Source organism: Lissotriton vulgaris, chromosome 5 (assembly GCF_964263255.1).
Source record: "Lissotriton vulgaris chromosome 5, aLisVul1.2, whole genome shotgun sequence".
Classification (NCBI taxonomy): domain Eukaryota; kingdom Metazoa; phylum Chordata; class Amphibia; order Caudata; family Salamandridae; genus Lissotriton; species Lissotriton vulgaris.
In genome coordinates, this window is record NC_141693.1 from 1594891776 (window position 1) to 1594905802 (window position 14027).

The following is a 14027-nucleotide window of genomic DNA, read 5'->3' on the forward strand; positions in this document are numbered from 1 at the left end:
GTCCGGCAGGGGAGAGGGGTGTAACTACCCCCCTTCCTGGTCCCACCCTTAGGGCAGGACCTAGTCATGTACCCACCCCTTTCTTTAGAATAAAGGCCGGAGCGGGGACCCTTCCAAATTAGATCATCTTTGAATCAAGAACTACTTTCTATGAAAGGACATTCGAGACTCTTCTCAAGATTTCTCCCTTGTGACTAAGGAGTAGTCACCCTGCATCAGCGGGCACCATCTAAGAACTCTGCGGTTTTGCTGTAAGTCCTTCCTCAAGGAATCCGACGGCCCAGCTCGACGAGAACCGGCTTCCCTGGCACCTCTACCCACGTCATCAGCTCAGCTGTGATCTGTGGGTGCGACGAGACCTCGAGGGACCGGCCATCATTAGAACCTGCACGCTCTTAACCAGCACTACCACCGAAGCAATTCTCTGGTGAGTGCTCTGGGGTCCGAGAAGCCCCGACCCTGAGCCGCTCCAGCACCGAAGTGCAGTCTCCCAGCATCTCCACGATCTGCGTGGGGCCCTTCTGCTCGCTGCTCAGCCCGTTGTCTGGTCACTAGCCGCTGGCTTGTGCCCTTCTGTGACGACATCCGACAATCAACGCTGCTGGTCTGGTTGCTCCAGACTGGCCTTTGCTTCTATCTTTGAGAGAAGCACCCCGGACCCTCCTGGTCCACTCAAGACGCCATCTTAGGCCCACCACGTGGCCCTGAGATCTGCCAAGGCTTGTTGCCCCATCCTGGGCCCAGCGACGCCGACAGCATCATCCTTCGTGGGACAGCTCGCACCTCCACCGTGGTCGCCGACAACGCCTCCTGGTCCGTGAGACTGCAGAGCCTAGCGTCGCCCACTCACCTGGTCGAGGTGACGGCCAACCGGTGCCTTCCTGGTACCCTCTGACTACTGGCTAGTAGTACGAACTTGGTCCCCTCTGCTTTCAGGTATCAATCTCTGATCCAGGCTTGGATCTCTACGAACTATTCATCACTGGTCGCCGGCCAGCAACTCCTTTTCTTCCGGCTCCTGGCTCGTCAGCGAAGACCCCGACGCCTGTAAGACTTGTGCAGCCGCAGCCCTCGTGGCTAGGTAACTCGGCATTTCGGTGCCTGCATAGCCTCTTTACTCTAGGGTCCCGAGTCCCTCGCTTCCGACTTGCCTTATCGGGTCCGCCCGAGACCTTAAACTTTCCGTGTCCTCGGACACTTGTTTTAATTGTGCACTTGAAGTATTTTCCTAAGAGATTTGGTTTGTGCTTAGTACCCTGTCCTCATAAAGAGTACAGGGCTGTTGTGATTCTTAAATAAATATCCTGTTTATTTTCATAACACTTGTGTGGTGTCCTTTCACTTGGTGTTCAAGGGATACATGTGTGGTAAACAGCTGGCTTAACACGCCCTCTCGAGTCTTTAGCCTTAGACTGCTCGTATCCACGCTACTAGGATAGCTGGTCTTTAGGTTGACTTACAACCAATCATCATAAGGGTCGTTTGGAACGATACATAGCGGTCGCTAGAATAGCGAACGCTGCATATCGGGCCAACTTCTCACAGTTGTGACATCTGCGCATACATTAGCTTCGTTGGTCAGTCCCACAGTAGCTTCGGCTTCAGTCGCTGACCGGCGTCCCACTCCTCAGAGTTGTGGTACTTGCCCAAGCACCACATACAGACAGAATGAGGGTCAGTGGCTGACATCTGTTGAATACAAGACCCACAAGGTTTAAAATCAGAAGGCATAGAAAATAGGTACACTGTTCCAGACGAAAAACGCTGTAGTAGGCCATAACACTGTCAGAGGAACCACTTCTCCAGATGAGCACTATAGCACGGAAAAGAAGAAACTGACAGCAGCGCATTGGGGGAATGGTTTATATGGACTCTGTCGACATTACATCCAATAGATGACGTCGTTAAGGAGTAGTACAACACCCTAAACCGTAGCGCAGAGGTTCTGCTGCAAAGTTTTCCGGATACAGTCTGGTGCCTGGAGAGAATTTTATGGTAAGGAATCTGCGGTTAGATGTCTATAAGATATGTTCTCCTCAGCTCGTACCATACCGAAATAAATAAAAGGTGCCCTAGAAACAATTCACAGTTGTGTTAAAATGAAACTAGGACTTGCTGTAGCCCAGGTAAGCTCAAGATCATGTTGGAAATCTAAAAGTATAAGGCCAAAAGGAAAGAAAAGACCCCTTTCAGGACACTCCCTCACACTTCATATGTGCTAGAAATCTAAGCTATGATGGCCACTATGTAGGAGAACGAACTCACACATCCAACACATTAGCTAAACTTTGGTTGTTTCAAATTAGATGGATGACTTACTAATGTAACACTATTAGACAAAACACATTTGACACTGATTTTTGCTATTTAAAAATGACTGGTGATTTCCAGCCTGCACACAGGATATAATTGAAGCAGGTAGGTCCATGAAAGATCCAATATTGTAGAATTTTAGAAGCCAACTGCATTTTTCTTCCATGTAGTCACTGTCTATTTTTTGAAAAAAGATATGTACCTTACCATATACCACTTTATTGCTTAAAGGATACTCATAGGCAGCCTCTTTCCCCTGCTCCACCAGAACACCAAGGCCAAATATGGCATTACTTCGCACTTCTTCATCTTCCTCTTTGGCACCAGACAGCATAACTGGGAAGAGGCGGGGTAGAAACTGCGCGCAAGAAGTGCCAAGCTGCTGCACCGTCTCTGCTATAGTGCCAATGGCAAAAGATTTCTCAGCTAGGGAATTGTTAGGCTTCTGTACGAAAAGGAGACAAGAGTCATACAACTGATCAAGATTGAAATACAAGTCTGGAAGAGAATCAAATGAGTAAGCAGGGCAGGAGTAATAGATATTTGATGAGAAATTCGAAGAGTCAAAGCAGAAGTATTAGAAGAGAGCTTGAGATTTGAAGAAAAAGATTAGGAAGAAAAATGATAGAGTGAAAAAACAAATCCAAGAACATGCCTACATGTTTACCCTCTTTTAGTCATGAGACTCTGTGGTTACTCAATTGTTACTAACAAGAATAATCCACATATGTTTAGGCTTCATTTAATAATCTGTTTCATTTCACAAACACTGCTATACCCTGACCTATTGCGACCTATTTTCATAACAAAGTCAGCCATTGCAAACCTACCTGTTTTCCAACATACAGATTGGACTTGGATCAGCGTGTTTGAGCCATTAGATTATTTGTGGGGAGCAGCTTCATCCATTGCTTTCAGACTTTGTCAAACCGCATTTCAAACGTCTCAGAGGACTTTTCTCTCATGTTCATGTTGTCAGTAATAGGGTGCATCCTTCTGTATTATACCACAGATGAACTCTCCTTCCCTCAAAATGCACTCTACAGAGAAAGCAACCTTTCTGTACTTTTGCCAGTGTAGTAGACCTTTTGTTTAAATATATTTTCAGGACTGTATTACAAGCCTTACCTTAGGATGACGGGCTAATATTATTTTTGCCTTTACACATCAGGGCAGTCTGACCCAAAAATAGCCATACCACTTACTTTCTGACCCTTGTTCTACGTAGACCTCCTTGTATTGGGCCCTACTTGCAGTCCCGTTTCTGCTTTACCCCACTGTTAGATTTGGGGGTCTCTAGTTGGCACGGGTAGGTACTTTTGACAAATAGGGACCCTCTCCTCTAGTCAGGATAAGGGGATTACACTCCGAAAATAACCCCTGCTCAACCGCTTGGTAGCTTGGCACGAGCAGAAGGGCTTTACTTCAGAGACGTTTTAAGTTAAGCAGTTGTGACCACATACAGTAACCCAGTGACAACACTACAAATGGACACCACACAGGTTATATATATAAAAAAAGTAGACTTTATATAGAGTTACCACAAGATCATAAACGACAAAAATACACATTATGATTACTTTAAGAAGGTAGATTTAAGCTTAGTTCAGTTCAGTTCTTAGATGCGACACTGCGTCAATGTACCTTAGGTTGCGATGCGCTTCCACAACCAGCAATGTCGCAGCAATGGGAAATGCGGCAAAGTTCAGATACAAAGAAATAAAGACGTGAAGATCTTCCAGATGCGGCACGCTTCTCGGGGATGCGAGAAGTTCTCAGTTCAATAAGTGGACTGCAGCAGCGACACCCTTCCGATGCGACGGCAGCAGCTCCAGCGGCGACACTCTTCTCCCATGATGCGTGAAGCTTCCGACATCCAAGATGCGACGGTAGCAGCTCCGACGGCGGCGTGCTTCTTTGGGATGCGAGGTGCTCTTGGTCGATGCGTTGCAATGCGACAGTTCCAGTGGCGACACCCTCCTTCGGAGTTGCGACGGCAGGCACAGCGACAAGCTCCGACCTCGTTGCGAGATTCTTCTCCTGATGTGATGCAGTGCGAAAACTACAGCGGCGACACCCTCCTTCGGAGTTGCAACGGCAACATGCTTCCTCTTCGTTGCGGCATGCTTCTCTCCGGTGCAGTGTGACAGTTCCAGCGGCGACACCTGTAGGAGAGTAGGGTCTGCAATCCTATGATCACCCAGATTTTTTGCTTTTGTTTCACTGGTTTACGACTTTCTCTGGCTGTGGGCCTGCCAATCAGACCCACAGCCTGGCTGTTCTCTTTCTAAATTACGACATGTACCCTAGGTGCATTTGCCAATTGGTACTGGGCCACCTTATCAGACCCTGTAACTCAGGGCATAGGTGTACCCAGGGCTGCCAGGGGCTGCAGCATGTATTATGCCACCCCTGGCTGGCCTCCTAAATTTGACACAACTGGCTGCATGACAGCTGGGGCAAAGTTGTGTAATCACTCTTTGCTGTAGGTGTAGTATACCTATACCTAACCCTAAAATGGACACACAGATTCCTATCAGTCACTCCTATGGCAGGCCTTGACAATCCTGAAGGCAGAGTGCTTGGAATCGTGTGAGATGGTGCTCTGGCATGAGCTGAGCCTGTCTGCAGCTTGCGGAACCAAGTCCCAATAGCTGTTCCATGATATCGCATACCATATACTCTTAAGTGCATTATAATCCTCGCGGTTAAATGCTAACTTTGGTATTGCTTTATCAAAACATGTCGAGTAAGGTGTCATACGAATTGGAATACTAACCCCTCGCCAATTCTGGCGACTGGGTTAGCATTCCACCCTTCTAGAGGGACACGACATGTATGTAACTGTGAACCCCGGTTAAAGTTAACTGAAGCCTCAGCTCCACAAAATGGATGCTGCCACCACAGACACGAGTCTGACCTCCTGCTGCTGGGAGTCCCTCCAGCGAGGGAGGCCTGGACAAAGGGTTTCCTGTCCGGGGCGGTGCTAGCACCGTCCCAGACATGGTTTTGTGTATCCTGGGTAGGCAGGGCTTTTCAGGAAGGTGACTGCTGAGTGGCACCCCGGTGCTCACTACGCATAGGCCGGTCAGAACCAGTTCCAGGGGCACACCAGCCCCTGGCCTGGGGAAGTCCGGCATGGCAGAGGGGTGTAACCACCCCCCTCCTAGTCCCACCCATAGGCAGGACCTAGTCACCGGGTCAGCCCCCTTTTTTAGTATAAAGATGGGAGCGGGCCCCCTGTTCAAATTAGATCATCTTTGGAATCAAGACACGACTTTCTGCAAAAGGACTTCAAGATTTCTTCATCAAGATTCTCCCTTGTGGCTAAGGAGTAGTCACCCTGCATCCGCAGGCACCATCCTAAAGAACACTGCGGTCTGCTGCAAGTCCTTCATCACGAATCCGACGACCCAGCTCGACGAGACCCGGCTTCCCTGGCACCTCTGACCTCTACTCACCTCTACAGCCAAGCTGAGAACCGTGAGTGCGACGAGACCTCGAGGGACCGACGATCGCCAAGACTGCACGACATCTTTACAACAAGCCCACTGTGTCCTCCACGGGTGAGTGCTTTGGGGTCCGAGAAGCCCCAACCCTGCGCAGCTCCAGCACCCAAGATCCGCCTCCCTGCATCTCCACGATCTGCGTGGGGCCCTTCTGCTGTTTGCTGTGCACCGCGTTGTTTGGCTACTAGCCGGCTGGCTTGTGGCCTTCTGAACGACGCCCGACGACATCACTGCTGCTGGTCTGGTTGCTCCAGACTGGCCCTTGCTTCCTTCTTGAAGAGAGGCACCCCGGACCCTCCTGGTCCACTCCAGACGCCATTTTAGGTCCACCGCGTGGGCTTGAATTTGCCAAGGCTTTGTTGCCCAATCCTGGGTCCAGCGACGCCGACAGCTTCTATCTTCGTGGGACAGCTCGATCCTCCTTCCTGGTCGCCGACAACGCCTCCTGGTCCGTGAGATCTCCGAGCCCAGCGTCACCCACACGCCCTGTCGAGGTGGCTACCATCCGGTGCCCACTGACTACTGGCTAGTAGTCTCGAACTTGGTCCCCTCTGCTTTCAGGTGTCATCTTCCATCGATCCAGGTTTGGATCCACCGAACTTTCTTCACTGGTCGCCTGCCAGCAACTTCTTTCTTCCAGGCTCCTGGTCCGTCAACGAGGATTCCCGACGTCTTTTGAGTCCTATGCAGCTGCAGCCCCTGGGCTAGGTAACTTCGGCATTTCGGTGCCCCAGCATAGCCTCACTATCCAAGGGTCAGAATCTACTTTCGTTTTCTCCCTACCAGGTCGGGTTCGCCCGAGAACACTAACTTTGCAATTTCTAGCTACCATAGACTTTGTCCCGCATCTCGCGTGAGAGTGCACACACTGCACCCGAGTCCCCTGGGTCTCCTAGAAGTAATCTAACGATTCTATAGTCAAGTCCTAGCGATTCCAAAGCCTATTAGTACTGTACTTACCTGCTAGTAATTTCGCATTCCACTTTTCAAGTATATGGTTTTCCGTGCCCCTCGGGCATTTGTATATACTGTGCTAACTTAAGTATTTTTGTAAGAGTTTTGGTTTGTGCTTAGTACCCTGTCCTCATAAAGAGTACAGGGCTGTTGTGATCTTTAATAAATAACTGTTTATTTTCATAACACTTGTGTGGTGTCCTTTCACTTGGTGTTCAAGGGGTATATGTGGTATACCAGCTGGCTTAACACGCCCTCTCGAGTCTTTAGCCTTAGACTGCTCGTATCCACGCTACTAGGATAGCTGGTCTATAAGGTTGACTTACAACCAATCATCAATAAGGGTTGCTGGACTGATACATAGTGTTCACTAGAATAGTGACCACTGCATATCAGGCCACCTTCTCACAACACCCTCCTACAGATTTGTGACGGCAGGCACAGCGACACGCTTCTTCTCGTTGAGTCGCGCTTTCAGCTCCTTTGCGACACGCAGTTACTCAGAAGGCCCAAAACAGCAGCAGGCCCTTCCAAAAGAACTCTGGGGAGCTAGGGGTGAAGTCGGTTGACACTGAGACTTCAGCAGGAGGCAAGCTCTTTTCCAAGCCCTTGGAGATCCTTCACAAGTTGCAAGCGAAGTACACAAACTTAATTTCTCCTTCCTTTGGCAGTAAGGCAACCACTGCAGGCCAATCCCACAAGCTGCACTTCAGCTTGGGGATAGTCTCTCCTCAGTTTCATCAGGTTCCTCTCCTCAGTAAAGGTTTCTTCTTGTAGTCCAAAAGTGATCTAATTTCATGGGATCAGGGTCCCAATATTTATACCCCAAAATCCTTTGTTCTCTGAGGGGAGAGGTGCCTTTGCCCAGTCCAAACCAGTTCTAAAGCACTCTGTTTACCAGACTTCTCCTTTCCTATCACAGTGCAGGGCAGACACATCAGGCGCCCCACAGGAGGTGGAGCCAGCATTGTGGAAGGCAAGCACAGCCCTATTCAAGGTTCAGGGGCAACTCCTCCCTCCAATCTAGATGCAGATCTCTATTCACCACTGAGTCTCCTGGAATTCCCCAGCCCTGTCACTCACAAAACCAGAAATACACAATCTAGCAGAGGCAGGTTTGAATGGTTAGACAAGCAAATACCTACTTTCTAAAAGTGGTATTTGCAAACACCGAATATTAAAATAAACTTTACTAAAAGATTAATTTTATTATTCAGGCACACTAAACTCGAATTTCTACAATGTTCTCTGAGTCTGTTAGGATTATAAAATGTATTAACTCCAACAGCCCATTCTGGCCTATGGATAACCGGTAGCCTTGCAATAGTGAAAAATGAAAATGCCTGTAATTCACTATTAGGACATGCCACACACATCAGGGCTTGCCCTACCTTATACTTACAATGCTCCCTGCCCTTTGGCCTACCATAGGGGTGACTGATATGAAGAAAATGAAAGGTTTAGGGACTGGGAAGTGGGTGCACTTGCCTAGTAAGCATGACAGTACCAGACTAAACACAGGCTCTGCAATGGCAGACCTTATACACATTTTACAAGGCTGCTTCTGTGGGTGTCACAACCAGTGATGCAAGCCCACCAGCAGCATTTGGATTTACACGCCCTGGGCACACTCCGTGCACTGGACTAGGGTCTGACAAGCAAACCAAATAGCCAAACATGGAACCACTGATTAATACATCAATTTACAATAGGGGGCACTTGCACTGTGGCACTGGATAGCAGTGGCACAGTGCCTAAAGCATCTAACGCCAGCAAAAATACATGAGGCAACAGCAGAAATGGAAGGGAGACCCATGCCAATGGTGCCAGGTCTAACACCCACCTTTTTCATCATCACTTCAAAACATCTCGAAGCAATCAATACTTCTGTGCCAGCCACCTTGTAACTATAGGTCTGTTGGTTCGGGGCCATCTTGAAATACTCTTTGAAGAGAAATGCATTTGAGATTCAGAGGTTAAAAACAGGACGAAGCTCACATTTCTTATTGAGTACAAGAAAATAGAGGGATTAGCATTTTGTCCAGCTTCTGGATAGGAATGTTCCGGCGACTATTTCCATGGTTACTTTGTTAAGCAGAGCCAGGACTTAATACTGGAAAACATGCTGTAGGAACACAGAGTCTACTTTCATAGCTACCTCCACTTTCTGCCTCGTGGCAGTGTGTTTTTGACCTAGTCAACTGGGATCCTGCTAATCAGGAGCCCAGCAAATGTGTTTTTCCCCCTAAATTGACATGGTAATTACTTTTGTACCTCCACAATTGACTACTGGTGTACGTTTATTAGAAGACCCTAGTAGATGGCACTAAGGTACCCAGGGCATAGGTACACCAGGGTCTACCATGGGTTACTGCATGTATTGTGCCACCCATGGGAGTCTACTCAAAATGGGACTAAAGGACTTCCAGGGGACAGCGCTCTCTTTTGGCGCGTTAACAGGCTTGTTTTACTCAGGGCTCTAGTCTGCTTCTATGTCATCATATTTCAGAGGAACAGTGGGTGGATTATTTTGAGAGCATTTATAATCAGGGGGCTGATGGGCGTGTTAACATCCTTGCTGCATCTGTGTCCGCTGGTAAGTGGTCTTCACGTTAGATGAAGTCTCAAAAGGCCTTCTAGACCTATATAGCAACAAGGCGCCGGGCCCGCACAACATACCACCTGACCTGTAAAAAGGAAACACGGAGGTCTGGGGTCCTTTATTAATGCAGGTCTTGAATGCGGCTGTGCAGGAAGGGCCGTTACCCTCTTGATCAGCCATGGTGATTGTCCTAATTTTTAAGAAGGGTGATGAAGAGAACCCAAAATATTAACGTCCAATTTCTTTACTGGATTCAACGGTTAAGGTCTTGAGGAGGGTGATCTCAAATAGGCTGTACGACTGGACAGAGGAAATGATTCAGAGTGATGTCCAGTATAGTAGGGCGGGGAGGTCGACTTCATATCAATGTTTGTACCTCCAAGTAATTTTTGTTTATAACTCTGTTTATTAAGAATAAACATAAATCAAATATAAACAAAACTGGTGCAGTTTCAAAACAAAATTCCAGAGGACAACAGGAAGTATAAGTGAAACAAAAGAATACATTGGGTCAAAAGATAAAGCAAATATATCATCAATCCTTGCGACAACCAGCTTATGGTGTTTCATTGTCAACATTATCGAAAGACATCATTAAATGGGGTGCAGATAAAACCTCTACTTTCGTTCCAGGGGCCCCATACCTTGACTTTTTACCTGGGCAACCCCTGCTTTCATATACTGCCCTCTCTACTTGCATACACCAGTCCAAGTCCGATTACCAATCATGGGGTCTGAGTGCAACCCCACCCTTCCAGGTTCTAGCAATATTGCGTTTAGCAATCATACAACCCAGCGTGACTCAGAGACGTTCAAACTTGGTTAAGTCAGTAGCTTCCCAAATATTTAAAAGACAGAGACAAGGGGCTACAACAGTTGTTTTAGGACATATTTGGGACATGGCTGGAACCACTCTTCACCAGAACACTTAATTATTAATAAGTATACAGTGGCTCGGTCTGAATTCTTACACATTGCTTTCATGGACTTGATTTCTGCTTTTGATAGGTTGGATCGAGCAAAACTCCGGGCTTTGCTCAGCGAGATGGGGCTCGACATTTGCCAGGCCCACGTAGCTACCTGGCAGATGTCCTGCAAGGGGACTCCCCGACCCAGGGCAGTAGTAGCCGCCGTGGCCAGAGTGGAATGGGCTCGTAGCCCCTGAGGAGGCTCCTTTTTCGCCAAGGAGTAGCAAACCTTGATGCACAACATGCCCCACCGAGAGATTGTCCGCTTGTGCACCGCCCTCCATTCTTAGCGCCCACGTAACCAACAAAGAGCTGGTCGTCCACCCGGAACTGGCGTGTGCGATCAAGGTAGAAGGAGAGTGCACGTTTTGGGTCCAGACAGTGAAGCCTCTCTTGTTCCTTCGAAGGATGCGGAAAGAAGGTGGGCAAGGTGATGGACTGCCCGATGTGAAAGGCCGTAACCACCTTGGGCAGGAAAGAAGGACAAGTTTTTAAAACAACTTTGTCCGGATGGACAGAAAGGAAAGGAGGCTTAGTAGATAGAGCCTGGAGCTCACTCACTCTCCTGGCAGAGGTGATGGCAACCAGGAATGCAGTCTTAACAGTCTGAAGACGAAGAGGGCAGTTGTGAAGGGGCTCGAAAGGAGAGCACATCAGATAGGTTAGAACAAGGTTCAAGTCCCACTGAGGCATCACGAAAGGAACAGGAAGAAACATGTGTGTGATGCCTTTCAAGAATCTATTTACAACAGGGGACTTGAAAAGAGAAGGCTGATCAGGAAGCCCTTCAGAAGGCTGACATGGCAGAGAGGTAGCCCGTAAAAGTGCCCAGAGCAGACCCTTGCTGGACAAGAGAAAGGAGGAAGAGGAGAACCTCAGAAAGGGGGGCAGAGAGTGGATCCACAGCCTTTGCTGTGCACCATGCCACACATTTGTTCCACCTGCAGACGTATACCGATTTTGTGGCGGGACGCCTGGCTGCCAGAATCACATCACAGACTTCAGGAGGCAAGTCAAATGGCCTTAACTCCTGCCGCTCAATCTCCACCACTGGAGGTGGAGGCTGGACAGGTTCGGGTGGAGGACCGTCCCCTGCTGCTGCTGCGACAGATGGTCCTTCTGAAGAGGCAGACGAATCGGGGGATCGACGGACATGCTGAGTAGCTCGGGGTACCAGTATCTTCGTGCCCAGTCCAGAGCCACAAGGATGACTTGGGCCAGGTCACGCCTGATCTTCTTCAGCACTCTGGGCAGAAGTGGTATAGGAGGAAAGGCGCACAACAGACCGCAGGCTATTACGGCCCCAGGATATCTGCTCTCACTATAAAATGGACTCCATGTACTTTAGGTACATACCAGATTGGATATTGGGTCATTTTTGTGAGCCACTGTATAGTGTACCATAGGTACCCAGGGCATAGGTGCATCCAAGGCCTACCAGGGGCCGCAGTATGTATTATGACACCCCTAGCTGGCCATCTAAACTGACACCACAGGCTTATCACTCAGCTTGGGTAAAGTGGTGTAATCACTGTAGGAGAGTAGGGTCTGCAATCCTATGATCACCCCAGATTTTTGCTTTTTGCTTCACTGGTTTACGACTTCTCTGGCTGTGGGTCTGCTAACCAGACCCACAGCCTTGCTGTTCCCTCACTAAATTGACACGTGTACCTTAGGCGCATTTACCAATTGGTACTGGGCCACCTTATCAGACCCTGTAACTCAGGGCATAGGTGTACCCAGGGCCTACCAGGGGCTGCGCCATGTATTATGCCACCCCTGGCTGGCCAACTAAATCTGACACAACTGGCTGCACGACAGCTGGGGCAAGGTAGTGTAATCACCCCTTGCTTTAGATATAGTATACCTATATCTAACCCTAAAATAGACACATGTATTCCTATCAGTCACTCCTCTAAAAGATGAAAAATTAGTTGGCCCTCTTCAATTAATACATTGAAATGAACCGTAGTTTATATTAATTTATGCCTGACATCTGCCTGTAAATGATATGAGCCACTCATAATGGATGGTAGCTCCATGCTGCACAAATGGTTAAAATTAAGTTGTCTGAAATTCAGCTGCAACCAGAAAGAATGGCAAGTGAACGTGTACGTGCCCATTCTGCTGTAACTCCAACTTGTTTAATGATTCACTAGCTTTCACCTGTGTATAAAGCCAGTTCAGCGAGCCAATTCCTAGAAAGGGTTCGCTGACCTAGGACGTGTCAAGTTTGCTCTGCCCTTGCCCGGTTAAGTGAAAGGGTAAAGTGTTTGCTCAGCACAGATAGCAAGTGCGTCATTTGTATGGGGAAAGCAGAAAACACGGGCCTCTGCTGATAAGAGCAAACGGTGCACATTGACATTTCAAAGATAACCGACCAAAGGCTGTGGGTCAGGAGGTAGTGGTGTAAAGATTAACCAGCATCTGCATGGTCAGATCCGAATAATGTAAAGTGTGAACGTAGACATATTTCTGAAATGCACCATGATGTTGTAATGTACACGTGGCTGAGATGGTCACACCACAATGTAGTAGTTAATGAATAATGTGTCAGGGGTCTGTGAAAACATATATAAAGACTGATTTCCTCACTGTAAAAGCAGATCACTTTGCAGTCCTGCAAATTGTCTCAGCTGCAGCTTATTGGCAATAAAGCATTTTCTTTTGAAACCTTGTATGTGCCCTTCTTCTTGTCCCTATTCACAATTTTGTGCTTTTACACTCCTATGGCAGGCCTTAACAATCCTGAAGGCAGAGTGCTTGGAATTATGTGAGATGGTGCTCTGGCATGAGCTGAGCCCGTCTGCAGCTTGCGGAACCAAGTCCTAATAGCTGTTCTATGATAACGCGTACCATATACTCTTAAGTGCATTATAATCCTTGCGGTTATTTGGCAACTTTGGTATCGCTTTATCAAAACATGTCGAGTAAGGTGTCATACGAATTGGAATACTAACCCCTCGCCAATTCTGGCGACGGGGTTAGCATTCCACCCTTCTAGAGGGACACGACATGTATGTAACTGTGAACCCCGGTTAAAGTTAACTCGAGCCTCAGCATCACAAAATGGATGCTGCCACCACAGACACAAGTCTGACCCCCTGCAGCTGGGAGTCCTTCCAGCGAGGGGAGCTTGGACAAAGGGTTTCCTGTCAGGGGCGGTGCTAGCACCATCCCAGACAGGGTTTTGTGTATCCTAGGTAGGCAGGGCTGAATAGGAAGGTGACTGCAAGTGGCACCCCGGTGCTCACTGTGCATCTGCCAGTTTGAACCAGTTCCAGGGGCACACCAGCCCCTGAGCTGGGGAAAGTCCGGCATGGGAGAGGGGTGTAACCACCCCCTTCCTGGTCCCACCCATGGGCAGGACCTAGTCCCGTACCAGCCCCTTTCTTTAGAATAAAGGTGGGAGCGGGACCCTTCCAAATTAGATCATCTTTGAATCCTGAAACTACTTTCTACGAAAGGAACTCAAGACTTCTTCCTAAGATTTCTCCCTTGTGACTAAGGAGTAGTCACCCTGCATCTGCGGGCACCAACTAAGTAACCTGCGGTTTGCTGCACGTCCTTCCTCCGGAACCAGACCGAGCAGCACAACGAGACCCGGCTTCCCTGGCACCTCTGACCTCTACCTACATCATCAGCCCAACTGAGATTTGTGGGTGTGACGAGACCTCGAGG

General features: G+C 48.4%; 1 protein-coding gene across 1 annotated transcript in view; it reads right to left on the reverse strand.

The window, feature by feature from the left end:
• The window catches only part of IPO4 (importin 4), a 2281504-nt gene that overhangs the window by 353476 nt on the left and 1914001 nt on the right, over nt 1-14027 (reverse strand). Inside the window, exon 26 of the mRNA XM_086923725.1 lies at nt 2550-2758. Within this exon, the coding sequence (XP_086779851.1) occupies nt 2550-2758 (209 nt within the window). The remainder of the gene's footprint in view (nt 1-2549; nt 2759-14027) is intronic.